Source organism: Phoca vitulina, unplaced genomic scaffold (genome assembly GCF_004348235.1).
Source record: "Phoca vitulina isolate PV1807 unplaced genomic scaffold, GSC_HSeal_1.0 scaffold13, whole genome shotgun sequence".
NCBI lineage: Eukaryota > Metazoa > Chordata > Mammalia > Carnivora > Phocidae > Phoca > Phoca vitulina.
Genome location: NW_022589716.1, coordinates 2,699,229 through 2,723,796, shown reverse-complemented (window position 1 = coordinate 2,723,796; position 24,568 = coordinate 2,699,229). Strand labels below are relative to the sequence as shown.

The 24,568-nt window shown below is 57.2% G+C and overlaps 1 protein-coding gene across 12 annotated transcripts in view; it reads right to left on the bottom strand.

The window, feature by feature from the left end:
* MAST3 (microtubule associated serine/threonine kinase 3) overlaps positions 1 to 22,773 on the bottom strand; it is a 38,797-nt gene extending 16,024 nt beyond the window's left edge. For 2 of the 12 annotated variants that reach the window (XR_004300421.1, XM_032412426.1), the window contains exons 1-14: positions 14,604 to 15,328; positions 14,214 to 14,303; positions 6,120 to 6,208; positions 5,968 to 6,040; positions 5,767 to 5,787; positions 5,126 to 5,240; positions 4,555 to 4,715; positions 4,299 to 4,374; positions 3,802 to 4,011; positions 3,613 to 3,714; positions 3,225 to 3,357; positions 1,613 to 1,674; positions 1,132 to 1,217; positions 80 to 288 (exon numbers count right to left, since the gene is read on the bottom strand). Coding sequence is in view for 11 of the 12 variants with exons in the window: in XM_032412426.1 (XP_032268317.1) it covers positions 80 to 288; positions 1,132 to 1,217; positions 1,613 to 1,674; positions 3,225 to 3,357; positions 3,613 to 3,714; positions 3,802 to 4,011; positions 4,299 to 4,374; positions 4,555 to 4,715; positions 5,126 to 5,240; positions 5,767 to 5,787; positions 5,968 to 6,040; positions 6,120 to 6,208; positions 14,214 to 14,303; positions 14,604 to 14,650 (1,474 nt within the window). In the remaining variant the exon portion in view is untranslated. Of the gene's footprint in view, positions 1 to 79; positions 289 to 1,131; positions 1,218 to 1,612; positions 1,675 to 3,224; positions 3,358 to 3,612; positions 3,715 to 3,801; positions 4,012 to 4,298; positions 4,375 to 4,554; positions 4,716 to 5,125; positions 5,241 to 5,766; positions 5,788 to 5,967; positions 6,041 to 6,119; positions 6,209 to 8,675; positions 8,845 to 14,213; positions 14,304 to 14,603; positions 15,329 to 16,795; positions 16,828 to 22,691 lie in introns of those variants that run through there. The other 10 variants (XM_032412435.1, XM_032412428.1, XM_032412431.1 and 7 more) reach the window with 10 other exon arrangements.
* Positions 22,774 to 24,568: the final 1,795 nt, after the last annotated feature.

Genomic DNA, 24,568 nt, shown 5'->3' with positions numbered 1-24,568 from the left:
TTGGTCAAAGGATGGACTATCTTTTGGGTAGAGGGTGAGCTCCCCGTCACCGTAGGCATACAAGCCCTCGAGACCGCACCTTCCACATACTCCATGACCATACACAAGTGGCGCCGGGTCTCGAAGGAGCAGAACATGCTGACCACAAATGGGTTCTCGGCAAAGGTGAGGATGTCACGCTCCACAAAGACCTGCTGGATCTGGTTGCGAAGAATCAGGTTCTGCTTGTTGATCTTCTTGATGGCAAAGCGCTGCCGTGTGTCTCGGTGCCGCACCAGGTAGACAGCCCTGGGAGAGCCGGGGTCACTGAGGCCGGACACTGAGGCCCCCGCAGGCAGTGGGGCCTGGCCTGGGCCCAGAACCCAACCAGCCAGGCCTTTGCCCGTGCTGTGCCCTACATCCGGGACACCCTTTCTCCTTCCCCAGCCCCTCTCCGAAAGCAGCCCCCCTATGGGTCTAAGCTGCCCCTCCCTGGTGTCACATCGAGAAGCCAAAGATAGCCCCTACATTACTTCTTCACAGTAGATGGAGACCCTTTAGCTCAAAAGCCCCCCGGCACCAGGCTCAAATCGCTTTACGTAGAGGTGAAATGAGCAGATTTTGAACCATTTAGAGCTTGCCAAGTTTGTGTATCTAGTAGAACTGCCTCAAACTGACTAGCTATCGGTAAGATAAACCCTGGGGGCTGTGAAGGCCCCAAGCCACTACTGCCTTTCGGAGCTGTCTGACCCAGACTCCTGGCCACGCTGCTGAGTGACATCACCTAGACGCATAGCCCCCTCTCTAGTCCCCCCGCTGGATAGTCTTATGCTGTGCAGGACTCCCCCTCCCACCCCACCTGCACGCAAATCCATCAAAGTGGCACTAAGATAATGCTCACTGCATGCCCCTGCTGCCGCACGGCCATCTTTTTCCTTGCGTGGTCCCGAAATACCTACAACTCCCTGTACCTGGGGCAGGTAACGGCCTAGACCATGGATGAGCCTGTCTGAGGCCCTGGCCTGGCTGTACTGCATCTCTACTTCCCTCGTCAGGCCTCAGTTTCCTATCTCCACACTCAGGGACCACCTGGACCTCAGTCATCCCCATGGGCATCTGAGAAATGGGTCTATGGGGGACCCGAGGACTTACCCGTAGGCCCCGTTGCTAATGAGTTTGATGGTCTCGAAGTCATTCTCACATGGCTTCCTCCGTGATGGGCCGACGAGGGCACGGCTCTAGGGGGCAAGAAGGGGTCAGGGTCCTGCCCCACCTCAGAGTAGGCCAGGCTCTCCTTTCCCTCGAGTCCCAACCACTGGGCCTCGCGTCTGATGCTACTTCCTCCTTCCAAACTTCTCCAGCTCAGCTTCTGAGTTCCTGAGCTTTGGCTCAAGCCATGTTTTCCTTCCAGAAAACTCCTATACATCCTCCAAAACTCCCCTTTCCGGTGCCCCCTCCAGTCTGCAACCACCATGGCAGGGTAGTCTCACTTGCCTTTACCTTCTCCCTGAAGTCTGGCATTAATAAGCACCTATTATATGCAAAACCTCAACAAACCCAGCCCCTCCCATGGCCTCCTGGTCTACCTTGAAAAGAACAAGACAGGTGGGAGCATCAAAGCTCTGTGACTTACCTCCGGGGACTCAGGTGCTGGAGGCTGTCCTTCCTCTTCCAGGTGACTCAGAGGCACCATCTCTGTAAGACAAGGGAGGAGCCTCAAATGGGGCCTCCATGCCCTGCCCCTTGATCCCCCAGAGATTTCCCACGGCTTCCAAGGCTCATCCTGGGCTGGGGACATGGTGCCTCCCTGACCAGCTCCCATGATACCATCATTGAGCCCCTACGATGTCCAGGTCTTGGCCAAACCCAGGAGACCAGACTAAGCAACGGCTGAGGAACCTTCTAGAAGGACCAGTGGGAAGCCCAGCCTCTGAATGGCACAGCTGTCATCCTGGCTCCAAGCCTTGGGCCTGTTAACACAGGCTGTGACATGGGCCCTCTGGGTTTTGGCTCCTAATATCCTCCTCAGCTTAGGGTATGGCCCAGAGGGAGCCCCCCCCCCGCAATTTTCTGGCCCTAGGGCTTGGCAGAGGGGTGGTCCCGAGTGAGTGGTTGATGAACATGAGCCATGATGATGGCAATAAAGACAGTGTCTCACAGTCAGGGGACAGGGCTGGGATGGGACAGTGGAGTCTCACGGGCGAAGGAGGCCTGGGTTTGAATGCAGCCCCTTTCACTCAGTGGGTTCCCCCAGGGGGGGCACTGGATAGATGATCTGCCCCATAGTCTCAGCTGCCAACTGCCTGGCCACTCTCTGCCTCCTCTGACCCTGGGGCCACCCATGGCGCCACCTGCATTATCTCCACTGGACAGCCGAATACAGCCATGGCCACACAGCAAATCTATAAGTGGTCTGGCCTTGGGCCCACCGAGGTCTGAACCCCTGCTCAACCTCATCTACCCAGAGCCTCAGTCTTTCCAGCTTTAAATGGGGACAATGGCAGCTTGGTCCCAGGGTTAACACAGCAATGACGCTGGGTAGATACTGGCCCCAGCGCAAAGCCCTGCCAACCCCCTCGCCTCCTCCCGGCTTCCCTCCTTCCTTGGCTCTAGCCACACCCCTCCTCCCCGCTGTTCTGCCCACGCACCAGGCATGGTTCCACCTCAGGGCCTTTGCGTTCACCCTTCCCCCTGCCTGGTTCACTGCCTCTCTTCCCCAGATCTGTACCTGGTCACCTCTCCATCCGCCAGCACTCAGCTTACACATCGACCTTTCACCAGAGCCGCCTGGGACCACACCTGGACCAGGCCAGGTCCAAGTTCGATGCTCCCCTAGTACCACGTCTCAGTTCTCCTGCCTCAGCTGTCTGGGGGAGTTCTTGACCAGCCTGGTCCAGCCCACGGGTCACCCTGTCTGACTCCGAGTCTACCTCCTGGGCCACAGTCAGATGACATCGGGAAAGTATTTCATGAGATAATAGCAATGCTATTGCTCATGGTAGCTCCCTGGTCCATCTTAACTCGGCATCGGAGGCCCCAGCAGGTCGGAGGGTCTGGCGTGTGGCTGTCTGCCGCAGGAACCCCAGTGCACCTTCCCACAGTGCGCCCTGCAGGTGGCCGAGGGCAGGGCCCCAGAGAGACGAAGGACAGTATGGCAGCTGTGAAGTCGACGGGCCTGGGTTCGAATCACAGCTCTGCCCCAGTCTCTCCTTGGGTTTTCTCTTTCCACTCCCCTGTCAGCTCACCCTCGAGGGGGTCCTTAGCCAGGCCCAGCTGCCCGATGATGTACTGCGGCAGGTCCGTCTTGATGCCCTGGCCCTCTCGGGCCTGGCCCTCGGCAGCCTCCAGCAGGTGATAAAACTCCTCGGGGTCAAACTCCTGGGGGTGCAGAGAGGCTGGTCAGCCGGGGCTCAGTCTCACCTCCAGGCCTTGGCACATGCTGTTCCCTCTGTCCGGAGCAGCCCGAGGGGCGGCTCCAGCTCTCCCCTCCGAGTCTCAGCGCCTGACCCTTCCCTGGGGAAAGAAGCCCAGCCCAGCCTGGAGGTGCCCTGTGTGCCTCTCAAACCTCTACCCCAGGGGCACTGTCTCCTGTACCTTGGCAGGACCGTCACCCGGCCGTGTGCGGAGACTCACCAGGCACTCAAGGAGCCTCGCTGGCCTCGAGATGATGATGAGCAGCTTCCGGACAAGCTGGACGATGAAGCCGACCTCCTCACTGTCCGAGCGCTCATGGGCCTGGGGGCAGGTGGGTGCTGGGGTCACTTGCAGGTCCTGGGCCCTGGCCTGCCCGGGGACCCCTAAACCTCCCCCCCTCCCACGCACATCTTGCAGCAGCCTCTCCAGCTTCTCCTGCATCTCCAGGAAGTAACGGGAGGTGACGAGTGCCTCTCCAGACTTGGCCAGGCAGTCGCGGGCCAGCTCGATGATCTGGTGGTGGATGAAGCCCAGGACGCCATCGGCCAGTGCCAGCCGGGCACCGGGCGCAAAGGCAGCCAGGAACTCCTGCAGACGGCCTTCCATCTGTGCCGTAGCCTGGGCAGGGTGGACAGGGCAACCTGGTCATTGGAGGGGGCTGGGGAGCAACACACAGATGGGGGCAAGAGACACAGCTGCAGGGAAAGACGTGGCGATGGGGTCAGAGAACTAGGGGGAGGGGAGAAGCAATATGCCTAGGTTGGGGGGGCGGTGGTTTGAGACAGAGAGATAGGGACAGACAGAAATGGGACAGAGGGGGATATAGAGCCAAGAAGACAGAATGCCACGGAGGGACAACAATATGGAGGGGAGTTAGGGCTGGTCCAGCCATCGGCACTGCCCACCTTGGGGAACCTCTCCCGGTACACATGATTCATCATGACGATTTCATTGTCGAAGGTCCCTGTTGTGCGTCCTGGGCTGGGGGGGGTGGACGACACACAGTCAGCTTGTGACATGGAACCAGAGACCCAGTCCAGGGGAGGGTCAAGGATCAGAGGCCAGGCTTGGACAGGGTCAGGGGCAGACATAGAGGAAGAGCCACAATGTGGGCCCCAAAGCCAGCCCAGGGAGGGGCTGGGGTCAGAGGTCAAGACCCACCTGAGGCTGCGGGAACGGGGGCGAAGGTGGGGTGAGCGGTTGCCGCCCTCCTCGTCAGCCACGCTCTCTGAGCTGCGGAAATGCTTGGACAGGAAGCATAGTTCATCCGGCGTCGGTTGGAAAGGAAGCTGGTGGAGGCGCTCCCGGGAGGATGAGCTCGACTGGCAGGAGGGGGTATCAGGGCCACGAGTTCACAGTCAGCGCCAAAGGCAGAACCCCAGCATTACCTGTCAAGGCCTAGGCTGCCTGCTGGTCACTGGATGGTAATATGCTCCTGCCTGGCTCCTATGTATCCCTCAAAACCCTAGCTCTGATGCCCCCTCCTCCAGCAAGCCTCCCTGCCTGCACCCTAGGCAACCCCAAGACTCCCTCTGGCCAGGCACTAACCCCATGGGACGAGGATGTCTGTGTCCTCCAGACTGGGGGCTCCTTGGGACTGAAGCTGGGTCTTTTCAGGGACCCATACATTGCCCAGAATGGGGCACAAAGGGGGCAGCCAGGATGTTGGCTGACTGGACAACTATCCAACACCTTGATAAAAACCAAAGACGTGTCCCGCCCCACCTCGCACCCGCCTGTCTGCTGGCCAAGGTGGGACTGTGGGTACCGAGACGGTGGAGCTGGGCGTGTTGGTTCCATAGCCAGAAGATGGGAGGGATGCAAGGGACCATCTTCTGCCGTCAGCCCTAGAGAGGAGAACCAGAATAGTTGGAAGGAAGGCATGGCCCCCGTGGTTTGTGGGGACTAAAGACAGATACCATGGCTGGCAGATTCTGGCCCTGTTGGAGGAGGAATCTTCTGAAAAGGCTGAGAACAGAGATTCAAGGTGAACAAGTCCGCTATGTGTTTTCTCCTCATCCTTCAGACATCTCCTCTGGGAAGTCCTCCCTGACCCAGCTGCCAATGCATACCCCATCAAAGCTCTGACTTCTCTGAGTTGCAGCTGCTGGGATACATGCTGATCACCCCCACCAGATTGAGGAGTCCCCAAAGGCCAGAGTCCAGCTTCCCCTTCCTCGGCCCCCAGCATAGGGTACGGCACGTGGCAAGTACTGAATAAATGTTACGGAGTGAATGAGTGACATTTAAGCGCCCGATACACAACAGGTCCTTTACCAGCTGTTATTAAGTGAATTCATGACTTTTAGTGAGTTAATAGTTTTTAGACTGGAAGGCGTGCCCTCCTCCTCCCCAAGGGCTCCCTGAAATTACCTGTCCACGCGTGGGATGTGGCTGCAGAAGGCCGTGCATGTTTGCCAGGGGCAGAAGCCAGAGGGAGAGACCACCACGGGGCAGGGGATAGGGGAGGTGAAAAAGTGAATGAGGAGGCAGGCCCAGCCACCAAGCACATGCCCCTGCCTGTCCCCTCACCAGCTGTGCTGACACCATCCCTCAAAGCCAGTGACCACTCACCTTCGGGCAAAGGGGAAGTTCACAGCAGACGCGGCTGAGAAGTTCCGAGGACTATCCAGGGGACTGTTGCCTGCTGGGGAGGAGGTGGGGGACACTGAGTCAGAGGGGGTAAAGACAGGACGCCGCCCCTGCATGCTTGTTCCCGCATTCACCTGTGGGGACAGAGAGCGGAGACAGGGGCCGGGAAAGGGTCGGTGAGGGCGTTCCTACCACGAGGCTTTTGCGGTTCCCACTGCGGCAGCTGTCGGGAGAGGCGGGGACGGAGTCAGGTGCTGGCCCAGGCCTCTGGGCTCAGAGGACCACGTGCCCAGGCCAGAGCACACATACGGCTTTGGGGCAGGACGAGAAGCTAGGTGTGACCACTGCCACTCTGGCCCCAGCTGGATGCCCACATGGCCCCAAGCTCAGCCTTTGAGGCCTGGGATAGCCATTTTTGACAAATATTACCTATTATTAAGATTACGGTGGTTATTATTGGTGGTGGCATCAAGCACTTCCGGCCTCCTGATGGACCCTGCCCATGGCCAGGAGCCCCTGGCTCGCCTTCTCACGCTTCTGTGTTCATGATCCCACCCCCACACCCTTGCCTATGCCAGGCCCACTGCCAGGAGCATTGACAAATAAGGCAAAGGGTGGAGAAGACCCTGGAGCCCACTGGGAATTGAGGCAGGTCCCCACTCCATCCCATGCACCCCTTCCCAGGCCCACGGCCCCAAATGTCTTGGCAACCCTCCTCCCCCGGATCCCCCCAAAATGCCAACATGACCCTTAAAAACCCTCAAGTCAGCATCTTGCAGCTAGGTCCCGTCCTACTTAACTTTTGCCCACGCATTTCCCTCCCTCCATCCCAGTTCCCTTCTTCCAGACCGCGCCCCCCCCCAGCCCAGGCCACCCCCACCCTGGCCCAGCCTCTCCCACCTGTGCCCCAGCCCCAGCCCCCCACCCTGGCAGAGGGAAATTGAGAGCAACCCCGTCTTCCCTCCCTCCCTGGTGCGGTCGCCCAGCAACAGCTCTGCCTGCTCTCGACAAGAGCATCAGCCCACATACTCTGAGCCACCAACGCAGCTCAGTGGCTCAGGGAGGAAGAGATGAAACCTCAGGGCCTCACAGGGCCAGGAATGGTGTCCCAGGCAGAAGGCACAGTGCAGGCTAAGGCACGGGACAGCATGGTCAGCAACCGACCGAGGCAACAAGGCATCCAGCCTGTCCACGGCTCCAGGTGCAGCTGCCCTTCTGAGCCTCAGTTTCCCCATCTATATACCTTGCAAGGTGCCGGGAAGGTTTGATGAACTACATACACAGTGTTCAGCTTTGGGCCCAGCACTGGGTAGACTGCGGTGGGCACGTACAGTGTCATCTCTCTCCCCACAACTCCTGCAGGGCCTAGGACGCACAGCGGGAGGGCAGGCAATGCCTCCCCAGTGAAGTCAGTCACCGTTTGCCCATCCCAACAGCCCCGGAGGTGGGAGAGGCCACCTGCACCCATTTCCCAGCCTAGGAAACTGAGGCCACAGATGTCAACAGCCGCAGGGAACTGTCCTGTTCGTCTGATGTGCAGAAGCAAAAGTGAAACCCACAGGTTCCTGCAAAACTTCCTGCCAACAACCCCCCCGCCCCCCATAGAGCAGCCAGTCCCACATCCTCTCCCAGCTCTCATCTGGGTCCTCAGCCCCACGCTGCACCATTTGTCACAGCAGCAGCCTTGGGGAAATACTTGGCCCACCTCCCTCTTGCGCTCAGATGGGGCCTTCTTGAAAACACAGCCATATCTGAGGTCTCAGAGGGGAACCTGGGCGTCATTTGTTCACTTGCCGAGCATCGGTCAAGTGTCCACTATTTGCTCAGCCCTCCCTGGAGAAGGCCCACGACCCTGAGAAGCTGCCTGGCCATTCAATAAACACCCATGTGGGACAACACAGAGTGAGAATATGGCAGGAAACACTGGCCTGAGGCCAGCTGCCCCCACCTGATCCCTGAGGTGCCCCTAAGCCCTCTGTAACTCCACAGGACCCGGGAGAAGAGTCTAAGCCCTGAACCAAGTATTTGGGGTCCTTTAGCAGCTGCTGTCCCTGCCCCGCCTTTGCCTGTGCTCCCCTCTACGAATGCCCCAACGAGAACAGAGAGGTTAAGGAACTGCCTGAGGTCACACAGCCAGGCAGTGGCTGAGCTGGAATTTGGACCCAAGTCCTGTAAAGTCCACAGCCCTTACTTGGCCTTTGCTTTTCAGAAAGGGAAACAGAGACTCCAAGACAGGCCAGGCTTTGCTGTGGTTAAACCCAGTATTTTTCCCGATTTACCCACTCCTGCCACGCCACCTGCTCGCCAGCCTCGTGCAGCAAATATCTGCTTCTGAAACAGTATTTCCGCTGACGGGGCCCCGAGGACAGACTAGCTTCAGTTTTTCCAAGATCCCCCCCCCCAGGTCTGCCCAGGCCTAGAGACCCGGGTTCGAATTCTGACTCGGTCCCAACTCCTTGCTTCCTGTGTCACCACCCTAGCTGCGACCCTGGCAGGCAGACATCCAACTCCGGGTAACAGGGCGAAAGGAGGGTGTCTGGGCCCCTAGCGAATACCTTGATCCCAAAGCGTCCACCCTCTTCCCCCTACCGCCACACACAGCGGCCCTCGCCACGCCGCCGGGGTATACTTCTGGCAACTCGTGTTTGCTTGGCCGGCCGCCGCGCCTTTGCCCGCACGGTGCCCCCTACCTCTTGGAGCGCTGCAGCAGCGCGCCCTTGGCAAGGCGGCTCCGGTGGCCTGGCGCAGCCACCGCCGTCCAGTAGCTGGGGTCGGACATGCTGCTTCTCTTTGTGCCGCCGCCGCCGCCCGAGACCCGGGAGGCGCGGGGGCGCAGCCGGCGGCGGCGGGGCGCGAACCTCCGCGGCCGGATTGGCCCCGGGAGCCCCGCGGAGCGGGGCAGAGGGTGCGCGCCGCGGGGCTGGGGGTAGGGGGCGAGGAGGAAGCGCGCGCCCCAGAGCGCGGCCGGGAACCCCGCCCAGGCGAGCGCGGGGGCGGGGCCTTTCGGGGGCGGGGCCTTTCGGGGCGGGGCGAGCGACGCGGAAGCGAGGCTGGCAGACCCGCGTGCTGCCTAGTGGGCTGGGCGTTGCCAGGGCCGCGGGCGGAGGGGCGGGGCGTTGCCAGGGCTGCTAGCAGCGGGGGCGGGGCGTTGGCGCCTGGTAGGTTAGGCCGTGGAACTTGGCCCCTTTCCCTGGAAATGTAAATCTGTTCACGTCCCCTTTTCCCTCTCTCCCCCCCGCGCTAACCCATTCTGAGTGGGGCACTTGAGAACTATCCAACGGCCTGGCCTGGCTCATGCTACCGCGCCCACGCTGGCTCCACTCCTCGGAACGTCCTTCCTGCCTGGCAAAATCCAGGGTCCCCTCTCCCAGGGAGCCTTTTGTTGTGTCTGGCTCTGTCTTCCCAAGGGTCCCAGCATCTCCCAGCACTAGACTGCCAGAAAGAGCATGTTTAGCAAACTGAGTCAGAGCACCTGACATGCTCTGCCTGTCTGTGTGATGGAAAGGCCATCAGCCCGGCTACAGTCAGGACTCCGCGGACACCTAATTTAACTTCTCACGCCTGTCTTCTCAATTGTAAGATGGGAGGGGAACCGGGTTGCAAGGTGGCAGCCACAGTGCCTGATACATGTTTGATAAATGTTAGTGTCAGGCTAACTTTCAGGCCTCTGCTTCTCCATCTAGAGATGTCCCTTCATGAAAATGGAATCAAATCGGAGGCACAGAAAGTGTTGGGAGTACAGTACCTGCTCACCATAGAAATAGGACTGCCTCACACAGTAGGCAGTGAATTAATGCTTCTTCCTCTCATGACAGTCCCAGAAGGCAGGGGTAGTGTCACCCTAATGGTGGCCCCTTCCCAGGCCACATGACACTTCGGGAACCAACCCAAGAGGCCTGACGCTGAAGCCCAGATCCCACATCTGAGAAGAGAAGGCATAGAGAGGTGCTCCTGCCTGGTGTGTAACCCTAACTCTCCCCAACCCTTTTGCCACAAGTTTGCTTCTCGGATCTCTCAAGAGACTCCCCACCCTATCTTCATGGCCAGTGTCACTCTCAGGTATCTCCTGGGTGTGTCCCCCAGAATGCTCTTCATCTCCAGGTCCCCCAGGCCTGGGTCTCAAACACCCATATCTGGTCATTCACTCACTCAACATTTATTGAGTACCTACTGTGTGCCTGACCTTGTGCTAAACCCTGAGGACCCTGTCCTCAGAGGCCCCAAGTCTGGTTGAAGAGGCAGAGAGGAAATTGGACACAACGAAATGATCGAGGTAATTTCGAACACTGAAGTCAAGGAAGGAAAGGAAAGAGGCAACAATGGCAAAGGATGACCTTAGCCCGGACGCCTCTCTGAGGAAGTGACACTATAGCCAGCCGAGACGTTGAGAAGGAAGAGGAGCCAGCCATGGAAACAGTGTTCCAGGCAGAGGGCACAGCTTGGGCAAAGGCCCTGAGACAGGACTGAGGGGAAGATGCCAGCAGGGCTTACCATGTAAGCCTTGTGCATTGCAAGAGGAGTGCAGTTGTACAGTGGAAGCAATGGGGAGCCGTGGAGGATGTGTGAGCAGGGGAGGGGTGTGATCTGAACTGTTTGTCAGCCCCCCCCCCTCCATGTCTGCCATGGGGAACAGGAGCTATCAGGCGCAGGAATACAGATGGCAGGAAGCTAGTGAGACGTTGTGACAGGATCTGGGAGGGGGGGACACTGAGGCCTGGACCAGGGTGAAGCTGTGGAGAAAAGTGGGTAGATTCTGGACTTGTTTTGACGCCAATGGATGGGCCCTGCCGAGGGGCCAGATGTGGAAGGGAGGAGGGAAGCCGTCACTTCTGACCCTTAGGTATTCCATCTGAGCCACAGGCCAGGGACAGGGCCTCCTGCGTGCAGGGAATGCAAGATCCCACAGGTCTGGGGACCCAAGGAGGGATGGAGTCATGGTCTCGTGTCACCCTATGCTGACATGCTGTGCCCACGAACCCTCCCCACCATGTGTGCCAGGGACACACTGCTGCGCAGTCAGGAAAGGAACTACCCCGCTCAATCCCAGCTGTGGCCGCACCCCGCACCGCCTACATGCCCCCCATTACGCCCACAGCTCTGGCATCCCCAGCAGCCACTTCTCCCACGCCCATCTGGCCTCGGTTTCCTCCTCTGCAGAACAGGGCTGCAGCTGACAATCCAGAGTGCCCGTGGCCACGGCAAAGGCCTCCCATGAAAGGCTGAGCCACTGATCTCTGGCACCAGCCCACTGCCCACCACATCCTGTCTCTCCCCAGCTCACACACCCTCCATGGCTCCTCACTGCTTTTACAGCAAAACCACACTTCTGGGTGAATCCCTCTCCGAGGGCTCAGATCCTCACCCTGTCTGTGACTCGATCTGCCCCCCTCTGCTGGTGCTAATGACTGTGTAGATGGCAAAGCCACAGTGAGCATACAGAACCCTACCCCCAACCCTTTCTTGGTCCGACCACCCCAGCCCTTCCCACCTGCCCATGTACTGTCCGCACCCCTCCCAGCCCCATCCGCTGTGTGGTTCTTAGTACCCTGGAGAGAAAAATGCAAATTCTTCCTCTCTTTGGCATTCAAGGCCTTAGAGGGAACAGTCTTCTGACAATGCCTTTTGTTGCGACCTTGTCAGAGAGGACCAAACTCGTGGCCTTCCTCAGTTACCTCCCACCCACCACCCCCACCCCCACCCCCACCACAGGCAGAGCCCTCCTACCTACTTCCCATTTGTCCATGCCACAAGCATTAACTGAGCATCTGCTGTATACCAAGCCCTGCCCTAGGAGAGAGGACAGATCCAGGTCTGGTCCTCAAGGGGCTCCCAAGCCTCTGGGTGAGAAAAACAACCCAATAATCACACAAGAAAACATGGAAATCACTTCCATGATGCAGTGTCCACGAGGGAAATGGACAGCCGTAATGGATGTAATTGGGGCTTGGGAGACCCTGAATGGGGGGCTGTGGTTTGGAAAAGCTTCCTATCTGGGGGCTTGATAGAGACTTGACAAATGAAGAAAGGAGGAAAAGGAGGAAATGGAGCTCTGGGCTGAGGGGCAGCACGTGCAAAGGCCCTGAGATTGGACCAGCTTGTGTTCTGGCAGCCCAGGAAGTCTCATGGCTAGAGGAGCGTAAGGCAGATGGGGAGATAGACAGGGAGGAGGTGGGGAGTCGCAGGGGCCAGACTCACGGGGCCTCAGAGGCTGAGGGAACAAATGTGGGCTTATTCCTAGGGTGCTTGGGGCAGGGGAGGCAGGGACCCATTTCCTTGCCTGGCCCAAAGTGATGTGATTCTGCTGCCCTCTGGTGGTGGGTGAGGAGGCTTTTCTGCTCAGAGCCCCAAACACTCTGCCTCCATTTGCTCCTGGTTAAAACTGGCTCAGCTGTTCACAACAGGTCCCTCCCCTCATCCGGTAACTCTCGGGAGGGTAGAGGCCAAGGAGGTGGTAGGGGCCAAGGAGTCAGTGTCAGATTTGGCCTGATACTCTCTCCCAGGGTGCCCCTGGACAACACACTCTTAAGTCCTGAGTTTCCTCCTCTCCTAAATAGGGGGTAGAGCAGTCCCTTCCTCCCACTGGACACCCCGACCTGGTCCAGCCCCCACCATCTCCTACCCAGATATTGTCCTAGCCACCTCCCTGACTCTGCCACCTCCATTACTGTCACCTGCCCCCAGTAGACCTTTCTTTCCCCAAAGCAGCCACAGAGGCTTTAAAAATCTTGGTCCTGGGGCACCTGGGTGGCTCAGTTGGTCCCTTCGGCTCGGGTCGTGGTCCCGGGGTCCTGGGGTCGAGCCCCGCAACGGGCTCCCTGCTCGGCGGGGAGTCTGCTTCTCCCTCTCCTCCCCACTCATGCTCTCTGTCACTATATCTGTCTCTCTCTCTCAAATAAATAAAATCTTTAAAAAAAAAAAAATCTTGGGGGCGGCTGGGTGGCTTAGTCATTAAGCGTCTGCCTTCAGCTCAGGTCATGATCCCAGGGTCCTGGGATCGAACCCCGCATCAGGGTCCCTGCTCAGCGGAGAGTCTGCTTCTCCCTCTCCAGCTCCCCCTGCTTGTGCTCTGTCAAATAAATAAATAAAATCTTAAAATAAAATAAAATAAAACACCACCTCCCCCAAGAGGTCACCATCTGAATGTATCCTATTTGTCCACTCACTTCTTTATTGCCCACCTCCTGAGAGCTGACTGCGAGCCCCTTGAAGGAGGGGCTATGTCAGTCTTGTTCACAGCTATGCCCTTAGCACCTGGCTTGCAGTAGGCGCCCACTTAATGAAGGTAACTATCTGTTACCCAGCACCCAGTGTGGGCTCCAAATTGTTCTCTCTTCTCCCCATTAAAGGTCTGTGGAAAGAATCTAAGCAGCTCATTCATACTAAGGTATAAATGATTAATGGGCCCTCGAATTCTAGACATCACTGACTCACACCTCTGTCGCCTCCCTGAACTTCTCCCAAGCCGTGCGAAGAGCCCATGATAATCCTGATAGTCCCTCCTGTACGGGGGGTGAGACCCTGTGATGGGCCAGGCACAGAGGGCGGCTCAAACCCTCAGTAGACGCTGGTAGCCATGCTGGCCCTGATACTTAGTCCCCAGATGTACTGAACCAGGAGAACTGGTGTCTCCTCTCTGAGCCTCGGTTTCCCCAGCTGAGAAATGGGGTCAGGAAGGGCACCTCCCTCCCGGGCTTGTGGAGGAAACAGAAGGTATTTGGTACAGACCTGGCACCCAGTCAGGCTGGCTCTTCCTCCCTACACCACTTTGCCCGGTTCAGTGCATCGGGCTGTCATGGTGAACTGTCAGCCCTGGTGTGCGTGTGTGTGTGTGTGTGTGTGTGTACATTCAGAGGCAGGAGCTTTCCAACCAGCTGAGCTGGGTGTGGGGAAGGCCCCTGAGGTCCTAGCTGATTCAGTAGGGAGGGCCCAGAGCAGCCTGGGAACCCAGCACCTGTCTCAGGGATGTCCTTGGGCAACATCCCAAGTTCTGGCCTCACCTTGGCCACCTGTCGGATGGAGGACCTGTTGGCTAGGGCTGAAAATGGAATTTCCCTTTCAAGGTCCTAGTGTGCACAGCAGTTTCATTTTATGGAGGGGTAAACTGAGGCCCAGGGAGGTGATGTCACCAGCTCACAGTACCTTGGTGAGGAGGCTGGGTCTAGACGGCTTCCAAGGCTCTGGGGTGCCAGGGCGATGTCCAAGCCCCGCCCCCATGTGCTGTCACTTACCTCCAGGGGTGCAGGCCCAGCGAGGGGCTGCAGGGGCTGCACGGGCTGCTGGGGCTCAGCAAAGATGGGCTCTGGCTGCTCGGAGACAGACTGCAAAGAAAGGGGCCAGGGACGGTGAACCTGGTGGTGGCCCCTGCGTGTGGCCAAATCCGGAGAGGGACCAGGACTTAGGTTCCCTTAGGGAGAAGGGGCCCCAAGGCCAGGAATTCTGGGTCTCTCACAGGCCGAGAGGGCGGGGCCTGACTGATGACCCCGGAGGGCACCCCGGAGGGCTCCCCGGAGGCGGCGGTGCGACTCTGGGCGACTTAAACAGAGACGCGGGGGAAGGGTGGTTGTCTGTCTGCTTCTCTCCCCCCACCCTATTTCCCCCCTTCTCCGACAAGGACTCACTCGAGGGTCAGCGCCGGGATGTGCAGCTTGTCCCTGCGAGACTTCATGCCGAGGCCGGGGCTGCGTCTATGCGGCCGGGTGCCAAAACCCCCCTTGTGGCCCCCGAACCCCGATCGTGGTGCGATCGGACAGACCCACAGACGCGGACGTGGGGACAGCACGCCTGGCGGGCGCGACCGACGCGGCGCTGAGGCTGGGCCGCTGGGGGCGCGGGGGGCGGGCTCTCTCCTCCTCGGGGCGGGGCTCGGAGCCCCGCACCTGCGCGCAGGCCCAGCCCAGCAGGAAAAGTCGGGTTGCGGGAGGCTGGAGTCGCGGGTGCCACCCCCTCCCGGAGAGCGACGCCAAGGCTGCCGGGTCTCGAGCCCCCGGGCTGCGCGGCCGGAGAGGAAGGGCGGTCACTGTCTCCCAGATTGGCAATATTGCTCCATCGTCTGGCCCCGCCCCTTCCCGGCTGCGGCCGGGTCTCTGCCCTCGCCCCGCCCCCGGGGAGGGGTCTCTCGCACCCGGGATCTGAGCGCGTCCTGCCCCTCTTCTCCCACCCCTAGCAGCTCAGCGCAGCGTTCGGGGCCCCTCGCGGCGGTCTCAGCATCCCGGCGCACACCAGAGGCCGGGTCCACGCCTCCAGGTCTTTGCTTCACCGGGTTCCCTCTGTCAGGAGCGTCGTCCGCCTCACCCACATCCGCGTTCAGTCCCACGGGCCCCTCTTTCGCGGAGCCATCCCTAAACAACGACCCATGGCTCCCCGAGTCCCACCCTCCCTTTTGCCCAGCGCAGATCCCAAGAGTCCGGGGTTGTTTGTGTCTGGCTATGGCTCCCTTGACACCCCACTTGGACCCAGTCAGGAACACGGCAGGTAGCAGAGAGTAGACAACCCTCAGGGAGTCTCTGTCCTCGTCCTGCCCCGGTAGCCCAGGACTTTGCCCTCCATGGTTCTGACTTTTTCATGTCCACCACCCCGCCCCCAGCCTGGGCAAAGGCCAGGGACAGTGCCCGCCTTCTGGTCAATGTCGGAGCCCTGCCCCTACTGGGCCCCTCAGGCTCCTCCCCACCAGCTGCACTATCCCCAGTCCAACGAGAACAGATGGTCTGGGCTTGGGGGCCAGTCTGACCCCATCCCCACCATCAGATTTCAAACTCTCATCTAACCCCCAGGACCTCCCCCTTCTCCTCTCCCTCTACCTCCCCTGTGCTCTTTTCATTCCAGCTACCCCTGTCTCCATGGTGTTCTTCCAATGCCAAGCTGGTTTGCACCCCAGGACCTTTGCCCATGCTCTTCCCTCTAGCTGGAAGGCCGTTCCCCTCGGATTTTCCCCCTTGCCTCTGCCTCCTTTTCCAGATCTAGGCTCAAATGTCACCTCCTCCAAGAGGCCCCACATCTTCAGGGCTAAAGCTGCCCCCTAGCCCCTCTGTCTGTCTCTGTTTAATTTCTCCCCTGCATAATATCACTTCACCATCACTCTTACCAAGAGAGTGTGAGCTCATGGACAGGATCCAGCATTGGACCCCGTCTCTGGGTCCCCCGTGCCTGGAACAGGGCCCGGCACACGGTAGGCACTCAAAAAAAGTTTGTTAAGTGGGTGATTTCATTGCGGGGCAAAAGAATTCCCACCCCTCAGGCCAACACAGCCCCCAAAGAGGGGGTGTCTGCACTCACACACCTCTAGACCACCAGCACAAGGCAAACCCCTCCCTGTCCTGGGCTTTGATTTCCCATCAGTAAACCAGCAAAGGCACTGACCAAAATATTCTGTGAGCTTTTGGGATCCAAAAATGCCAACCTACAGACAAACGCTAATGAGACCCTGAAGGATACACTTTTATACCTGTGTTCCCCAAGAGTGAGCGCCCCATCATGGGAGGCATGCAAGCTGGTTCCAGGATACTTGGCTGGAATTCTATAGTTTGGACTCTAGATGCGAGACAGTTTTCTCTTTTCCAGGCTGGATGCCCTTGTGTCAGTGGTACAACCCTACTGCACTTCTGTTTCCTCAATTGCAAACTGGCATGGGCTTCCCAGCTTGTGAGAGCCAAGTGAAGCACTTCTGAAGCATTTTGTAAACACTGGGAAAGGATCAAGGTGAGAAGCTTTGTTATAATTATTAAATAAATTCACAGTTTGGAGGCTGCTGCTGAAAAATCTGTGCCCAGGACCACAGGGCCCGGCCCAGCCCACTGGCCTTAGATGAACTCACCCACGTCCCCGGCGTGGCAGGCTCAGCTCCTTCTGCAATGAGAGGAAACAGGGGTCATTCCCGAGGAGACAAGCCCTTCACATCCCTGGCCCTCCATTCACCTCACTCCCCGCCCCCCGCCACCCCGTTGGCCCCTTGATCACCCAGCTCCAGACAATGCCTCCTTTCTGCTGCCCCACACATTGGGCTCTGCCCTGCCTCAGAGCCTTTGCACCAGCTGTGTGTTCTGCCAGGACTGCCTTCCCTCCCCTCTGGTGCAAGTTAATTGCACATCATCCCTCAGCTCAGGCATCCCTTCCTCCTGGAAGCCCTCCCAGACTCCCAGTCACCTCCCTGCCCAGCTCATACCCTACTTGCACTAAAAAGAGCTTCATTATTTTAAATAACAAATTAGTTATATTTATAAGGAAGTATGTCTTCCTTATAAATAGTGGCTAAATACTAACAATCTATTGAGGAAAGGAAAATTCTTGACTCATCCTCACCCTGCCCCCTCCCAGATCTGAAAGCCATTCCCCCGCACCTATGCAGATCTGTGTCCTGGGAGCCAGTGGAGGGTGGGGGCCCTGACCCGTGACTCCCTATTGAAGACCCTTTTAGAGCTCAAAAGCTGACTTGCATCAACCCTGGGTGTCCTCACCAGGGCAAAAAGCCCTGCACTTGGGGTCCATGGTGACCCCAGAGTCCATCCTCAAATGTGGCTCACCCAAGAAGGTTTTTAAATTCTCAAAAGGCCGTGTAGCACCAGTTTAGAATCTGGGGATACTCAGACCTGGGTCCAGATCTACTTATTATCTATTCCTTCCTAGCTGTGGGACCTTAAGCAAGTAACTTGTACTATCTGTGCTTTGATTTTCCCATCTATAATGTGGAGGGGTCCAGGGTAATAATGATCCAGGAGGGGTCCAGGGTAATAATGATCCAGGAGGGGTCCAGGGTAATAATGATCAGTTAGTATTACTGTTGCTGTTGTGTGTTGCTGTGTTATTGTTGAGCTCAGCCAGGGCCTAGGTGGACTATCATAATACCTGATATATTTTACATTTACTGAGTCGCCTACTACAGACCAGGAGCAGGGGCCATTTTACAGGCTGGGAAACTGAGGCGCAGAGGGAAGCCAGCTGCCCATGTCTCTTGGCAGAGAGAAGGTGGGGAATCCAGGTCTCTGGACATCCCTCCTCCCCCCACCCCCCGCCCCAACACACACACACGCCAGGGCGGTCGCGTCGAGGACACAGGACTATTTTTACCTAGGTGGGCTCTGGGCTGCCCACATCCAGAGCGGGGCGTTCACCATGGCAACCACTGACGTCATCAGCCTCCGCAGCCAATTCGAGAGGGCTGGAAGCTGCCCCCCGCAGGACGGGGCTGGGAGAGGTTGGCTGGGTCCCCCAGCTGGGGAAGGGGAGGAGGGTCTACAGGATTGGGGTGTCACCCCGAGGCCTGACCCCAGCTACCTTGAGCCCACAAAACAAAACCGAGCTGTTCAAGATGGGAAGAGGTGGACCTGCCATCCTGAGATGTTTCTGTCTGCCTGAATGAATACCTCTGGGGACTGAGAGCTCACTATCATTCAGGGCAACTGATCATAGTCCCAGGAACTACCACCACCATTAAGGCTTCCTTCAGCCCCCTCCAGTTGTTTTGGGATCTTATGCCTGCTTACCCCTCTCCTCTAACCTGTGAAAGAGTGAGGAGTTGGAATCTGAGCCCAGGGCTACTTGCTGCACCCCTCCCACCATCCCAACCATTTCCTTCCAAAGCCCGGCAGTCCTGGGTTCCCAGGCAAGCGCCCCCTCATCTGAGCTGTGTGACCCCCGCCAAGCAATCTCACACCTCTGTGCCTCAGTTTCTTCATTTGGAAAGCCTCCTGGTGACACAAGGTCCTGGAAGGAATCCAGTAGCAAGCCAAGGGCCTGGCACTGGGGGAAGCTTCGATAAATCAGAGCCAAGACAGTGAATTTTGTGAGGTTAATAATTACCACCAACTGAACCACAAATTTTAATTTGCTTCCAAAATACAAAAAGATGTGAGGTGGCAGAGAGAATAGAGGGAATGTCGGCAGCCCCCTGCAAAGGCTCTGTGGAAAGCTAGGGCCACATGGAACTCTCTCGGCACCGCCCCCGGACCCTCTGCTCCCAGAGCCATCTGCTTCCGCCTTCAGCCCCCTCTTTGCAGGCTGTTCCCCAAGGAGTGACTCCCGCATAGACTGGGGTAGGTGGGGGCCCAATCCCTTGGAACTGCCCTTTAAAGATAATATTTACGGCATCCTCTTCTGTTCTTGGCTGGGCTGGGCAATGCTGCCTTCCAGCCAGAAGCCTCAGCTCCATCCCGAGGAACCCCCAATCTGGAGAAGACAGAGCAGGGAATGGACACCCCCATACTGGAGGCATTAGCGGGGACCCGGGGGGAGAGAAGGGGCTGGAGGGGCGGGGAGCCAAGAGGTTTCCTGGAGGGGGGTGTCAGGCTAATGGGAATCTGTAGGGTGGAGGTGGGACTCAGCCCAGTTGGCACCAAGCCCCATGGGAAGTTGGCAGCTGCAGTGAAGGGAGAGAGAAGTCAGCAGGGACCCCATAGCACCAGCCTGAGGGCTTTTGGGAGGAAGAGAATAGGTGGAAGTGGGCCACGAGGAGGCAGGATGGACCTTCAAGGGAACCCCTCCAGCAGCAGCAGAGACAAAGTTCAGACACGAGCTATGGCCACCTTCACTGCCCCTGGATTTGGGCACCTGGGGTTTTCAAATTCTGTCCTTTGTGAAGCAAAGGTCCAAGCGGGAGATGATAAAAAATAATGATAAAATAATCCGAATAGAAGCTGTAGCAATAAGTTTGCATGAACTAGCACCTAGAAACACTGCACAGAAGACGGAGCTTAAGCCAACCCAGGAAGGCCCAGGTGCCGGCTCTAGCCTTGACCCAAGGCAAACTGGTGGTCGGAGGGCCAGACCAGGGCCTGTTCACCACCTCCCAGCGCACAGCCAACTGCGCGTCCCACATTGGCACAACCAGAGCTGTTGCCTGGACTGCTCAGTCAGCAACTGACCCGAGTCCCCTCCGCTTCCTCAGGCTTTTATGAATTGACTCTTTGACCTTTGGCGAGGGTTAGCCTCCAGAGTATCTGATTGGCTCTGACCAGTAGGCTGCCACCTGCTTGGCGGGGGGGGGGGGGGGGGGGGGGGGGGGGGGTTCTCCTGGGCCCATTAACAGAGCTCCAGTTAAGGGACTGTAGAGCGAATGCCCCAAACCGAGGCCCTCAACATTTTTATACCCACAGGCGCCAGACTGGCTAGAATTCCAAATCTCTTACTCTCCCTCTCAGATCCTCAGTTTCCCCCTCTGAAAAAGGAGGCTAATAATAGCACTGATCTCTTGCGCTGTTAGGAGAATTAAATGCATGTTCAGTGGTTAGCATTTGTAGGTGCCCGTTAATGTGAGCCGTTATTTATACTAATACTATTATTTTTAAAAATTATTTTCATCGTCTGGGGCGCCTGGGTGGCTCCGTCGGTTGAGTGTTTCTGACTCTTGATTTTAGCTCAGGTCACCACCTCTGGGTGGTGGGATTGAGCCCCGCATCCGGCTCCAGTGCGAAGTCGGCTTGTCCCTCACCCCCTGTTCCTCCCCCCACTCATGCTCTCTCTCTAAATTAAATAAGATATTTAGATTTTATTTATTTATTTGAGAGAGAGCGAGAGCGAGAGAGAGAGAGAGAGAGCACAAGCAGGGGGAGCGGCAGGCAGAGGGAGAGGGAAAGGCAGGCTCCCCGCTGAGCAGAGAGCCTGCCATTTTATTTTATTTTATTTTATTTATTTAAAATCTAAAAATATATATATATTTTCATTGTCTCCTACTTGGTCGTTCACTCCGGGCCCCTCCCAAGCTTCTGGCTCCCTCTCTGCCCTCCATCGGCTCCAGAGGAGTCTTTCAAAGCCCTAAGATCTGGTTGTGTCCTCCCCTGCTCCAGCACTTTCCATAGCTCCCAGTCACCCTAGGGGGAAAGTCTAACCTCGTCAAAATCAGCGCTGGAAGCTCCTGAAGCAGACGGTCCCCTCTCACAGCCCCAGCTCTAGCGCTAAGAAATGGCCTCTAGTTTTCCCATATAACACATAGAGCTACATGCTTCTGGGCCTTTGCGCAGGCTGTGCGCCCTCTGCCCAGAATTCCCTCGCCCACCTGGGCCGTCCCTACTTGTCCCTCTGCCTCCATGGAGTAAGGCCTGCTAGTGCACGGCTGGTCTGGAGGGGGAGCCAGACCTCTCTGGGTTCAAATCCTGACTCTGTCACCTACACGCTGTGACACCTCAACAGTGGCTACGCTTCTCTGAGCCTCAGTTTCCCCTTGTGTAGCATGGGACTCGTCATCAGGATACGGATGCCTCCCCCCCACGGAACAGGCCCCCACTTCCTGACGTCAGCAGCGCCCCCATTCGCCTACCCGATGGCAGTTTCTCTATTTTAAGAGGCTGCGGGCGGGGCTGGAGTCTAACTGGGGCTCGGGGCGGGGCCTGTCCCCCCACAACACCCCACTCCTCACCGCCCCCTCCTCTACGCCCAGGCCCCTCGCGGCTGCCTCTGGCCTCGGACTTTCCCCTTTCGGCCCCCTCCCCCCGCCACGCCGAGCAGGGGTGGTGGGGTGGTGGGGGTGTTTCTGCCCTGCCGCTCTGGCCCTGCCCTCCCTGACCCACCTCCCACCCCGTCCTTCCTAGGTGTTAGCTTCCCTCAGATTAGCTTCCCTTAGACGCTTCTATTTCCCCATACACCCACCCCCGCCTGCCCCGCCACCCGCGTCTGGAAGGCCGCCCAGCAACGCTGGGTTCAGGCGCCTTCTCCAAGTGTGCCTGAGCGTCCCACACTGCAGCTGACCACTCCCTGGGGTCCCCGCTGCTCAGGCGTCTGTTTGCCCCAACAGGCTGGGAGATCCAGGGGAGCGGTTTCAGAGGGTCAACACCCGCTGCCTCTCCCCTGCCGAGCATACAGCGGGCACTCAATACGTGTTTGTTGGGTCAATGATGCATCTCTGGTTCCCGACCTGCAACCTGGGAGCTTCTTAAAGGTGTGGTCTAAGCCCCAGAGGGAACTGGCTAGATCACCTTAATTCCCAGAAAGGTCAAAGAAGTTGCCCACCGGGGTCACATGGCCCCCTGCGTGGGTTCGAATTCTGACACCCCTGTTCTTACCTCCTGGTAACTCGGCCTCCCAAACACAAATCCAGGGCCCGAGGTCAGAAAAGGAGGGCCCTTACGGCAAATGGGGAAACTGAGGCCCGGAGAAGCAAAAGTGGTTCCCGCCCTCCCCCCCACCCACCCCAAACTGCCGCAGCTATTGGCAGTGCTCTGTGCAACAGAGAGCTAGTTAAGGCCGCCGGACTGAATCCCTGTTGGGCCACCTCGAGTTTGTGACTTTTCCAGACTCGAGCCTCAGTTTCCTTGTCCGACAGATGGGCGCCTGGACAGCCCCAACCTTCCCCGGCTCACCTTAGGGGTGATCTGAGGCTGAGGCGCGGTGGCTCAGCAAAGGCACGGGGCGGGTAATAATACACATTAATTAATATTAATATATCACTAGTAAAAACATTAATACAAGGATGAACATATGGTGAGCGCGCAAAGACTGCTGTTGCTCATATTATTATTAGAGCAGCTGGTGGGAAGGGGCGCAGCCCTCAGCCCCTTTCTCCCACGCTAGCGCTTGGAGCCTCAGTTTCCCCATATGCCAAACGGGGTATATCCCCTTCCCTCCAGGCAAAAAGCACTTTGAGAAACGGGTGGGCAGAAGGAGCGACCGGAGCGCGCGCCCCGCCTTCCGCATCAGTTTCTCCGGACGCCGAAGCCCCGCCCCTGGCACCCAGGCCAGGTCTACTCTGCTGTGCCCTCCGCCCGCCCACGCAGGGGCCTCACCTGGAGCCCTCGGCGCCGCAGGAGGCTCGGCTCGTCCATGGCCCGCTAGTCCGCACAGCCGGGCCCGCCCCCCGGCCCCCCCCCAACCTCCCAAGCCCCCCCCCCCCCCCCCCTTGGGCAAGCCGGGCACCTGATGTGGCCTGGCCCCGCCCCCCCCTCGGAACCCTCCTGGAAGGGCCCCGCCTCCATTGGATCGCCGGACCGCCCTTCCAGGCCCCCCCCTCCCCCCCAGCAAAGATGAAAACATTTTTTTTTTTTCAATGACTCCTCCTAGATGAGAACATTATCATCCCCATTTTGCAGATGAAGAAACTGAGGCTCCTAGAAGTTAATTAATGTGCCCAGGGCACACAACAGGGCTGGTTCTAGGGTGAGGTGAATTCCATTCAAAATTTAAGAGAGCCCACAAATATCAGTAATTAAGAGACACAAGATTTTAATACGATAGTATAAAGAATCTCAACTAATGCAAAAGATGTGTGATGAACTAAACATCACAATTTCAAATAAAGACAGTATCAGACTCTGCCCTTACATGACCCTGCCTCTCTTGTTTCACCCTAATCCTGGCCCTAGTCCCGATAAAACTTTATTTACAAGAACAGGTGGCCACTGTTGTTGTTGCCCGTTTCTGTTTTGAGGATGGCTGCTTTTGCCAAGCCAGCTGGGCACCTGGCTAAGTGCCTCATGAAGACCACCTTTCACAGGTATCTGTTGATAATTGGTCAGCTCCACTTTGCAAAAGGGAAACTGAGGCAGGGAAAAGCCCAAAGTCCCAAGACGACATCTGTGTTCTCTCTTTCACTGGGACTCCCACTGTCTCTGCAGCGGCAGGTTCCCTTGGCTACTCCACTGTTGGACCTAGGCCTTACAGTATCTTCTCAGGCTGGAGGAGACCCTAGGGAGGGCCCTGTTGCCTTTGAGGTTCTTATAGGCTCCTACCAAATAACAATGGCCAGATTGAGCACATAAAAATACAGGACACCCTGACAACACTTGTTTTTCTCATACACATTTTAAAATTGACATATAATTCACACACTATAAAATACATCTTTTTATTTTTTTAAATTTATTTTTAAAGATTTTATTTATTTGACAGAGAGAGACACAGCGAGAGAGGGAACACAAGCAGGGGGAGTGAGAGAGGGAGAAGCAGGCTGCCCGCGGAGCAGGGAGCCCGATGCGGGGCTCGATCCCAGGACCCTGGGATCATGACCTGAGCCGAAGGCAGACGCTTAACGACTGAGCCACCCAGGCGCCCCTTATTTATTTATTTTAAACATACCTTTTTATTCTATTGTATATAGTATACAATGGAATATTATACAGCCATCAAAAAAATGAAATCTTGCCATTTGCAACGACGTGGATGGAACTAGAGGGTATTATGCTAAGCGAAACAAGTCAATCAGAGAAAGACAATTGTCATATGATCTCACTGATATGTGGAATTTGAGAAACAAGACAGAGGATCATAGGGGAAGGGAGGGCAAAATGAAATAAGACGAAACCAGAGAGGGAGACACACCATAAGACACTCTTAATCTCGGGAAACAAACTGAGGGTTGCTGGAGTAGAGGAGGGATGGGGTGGCTGGATAATGGACACTGGGGAGGGTATGTGCTATGGTGAGCACTGTGAATTGTGTAAGACTGATGAATCACAAGGGTACCTGGGTTCCTTTTTTCTGGCTGAATAACATTCCATTGTGTGGATGGACCACATTTTGTTTCTTCATTCATCTGTTAATGGACAGTTGAGTTTTCCCACTTTTTGGCTATTGTGAATAGTGCTGCTATTAACATTCACACACAAGTTATTGTGTGGACATATGCTTTCAGTGCTCTTGGGTTTACACTTAGGAGTAGAATTCC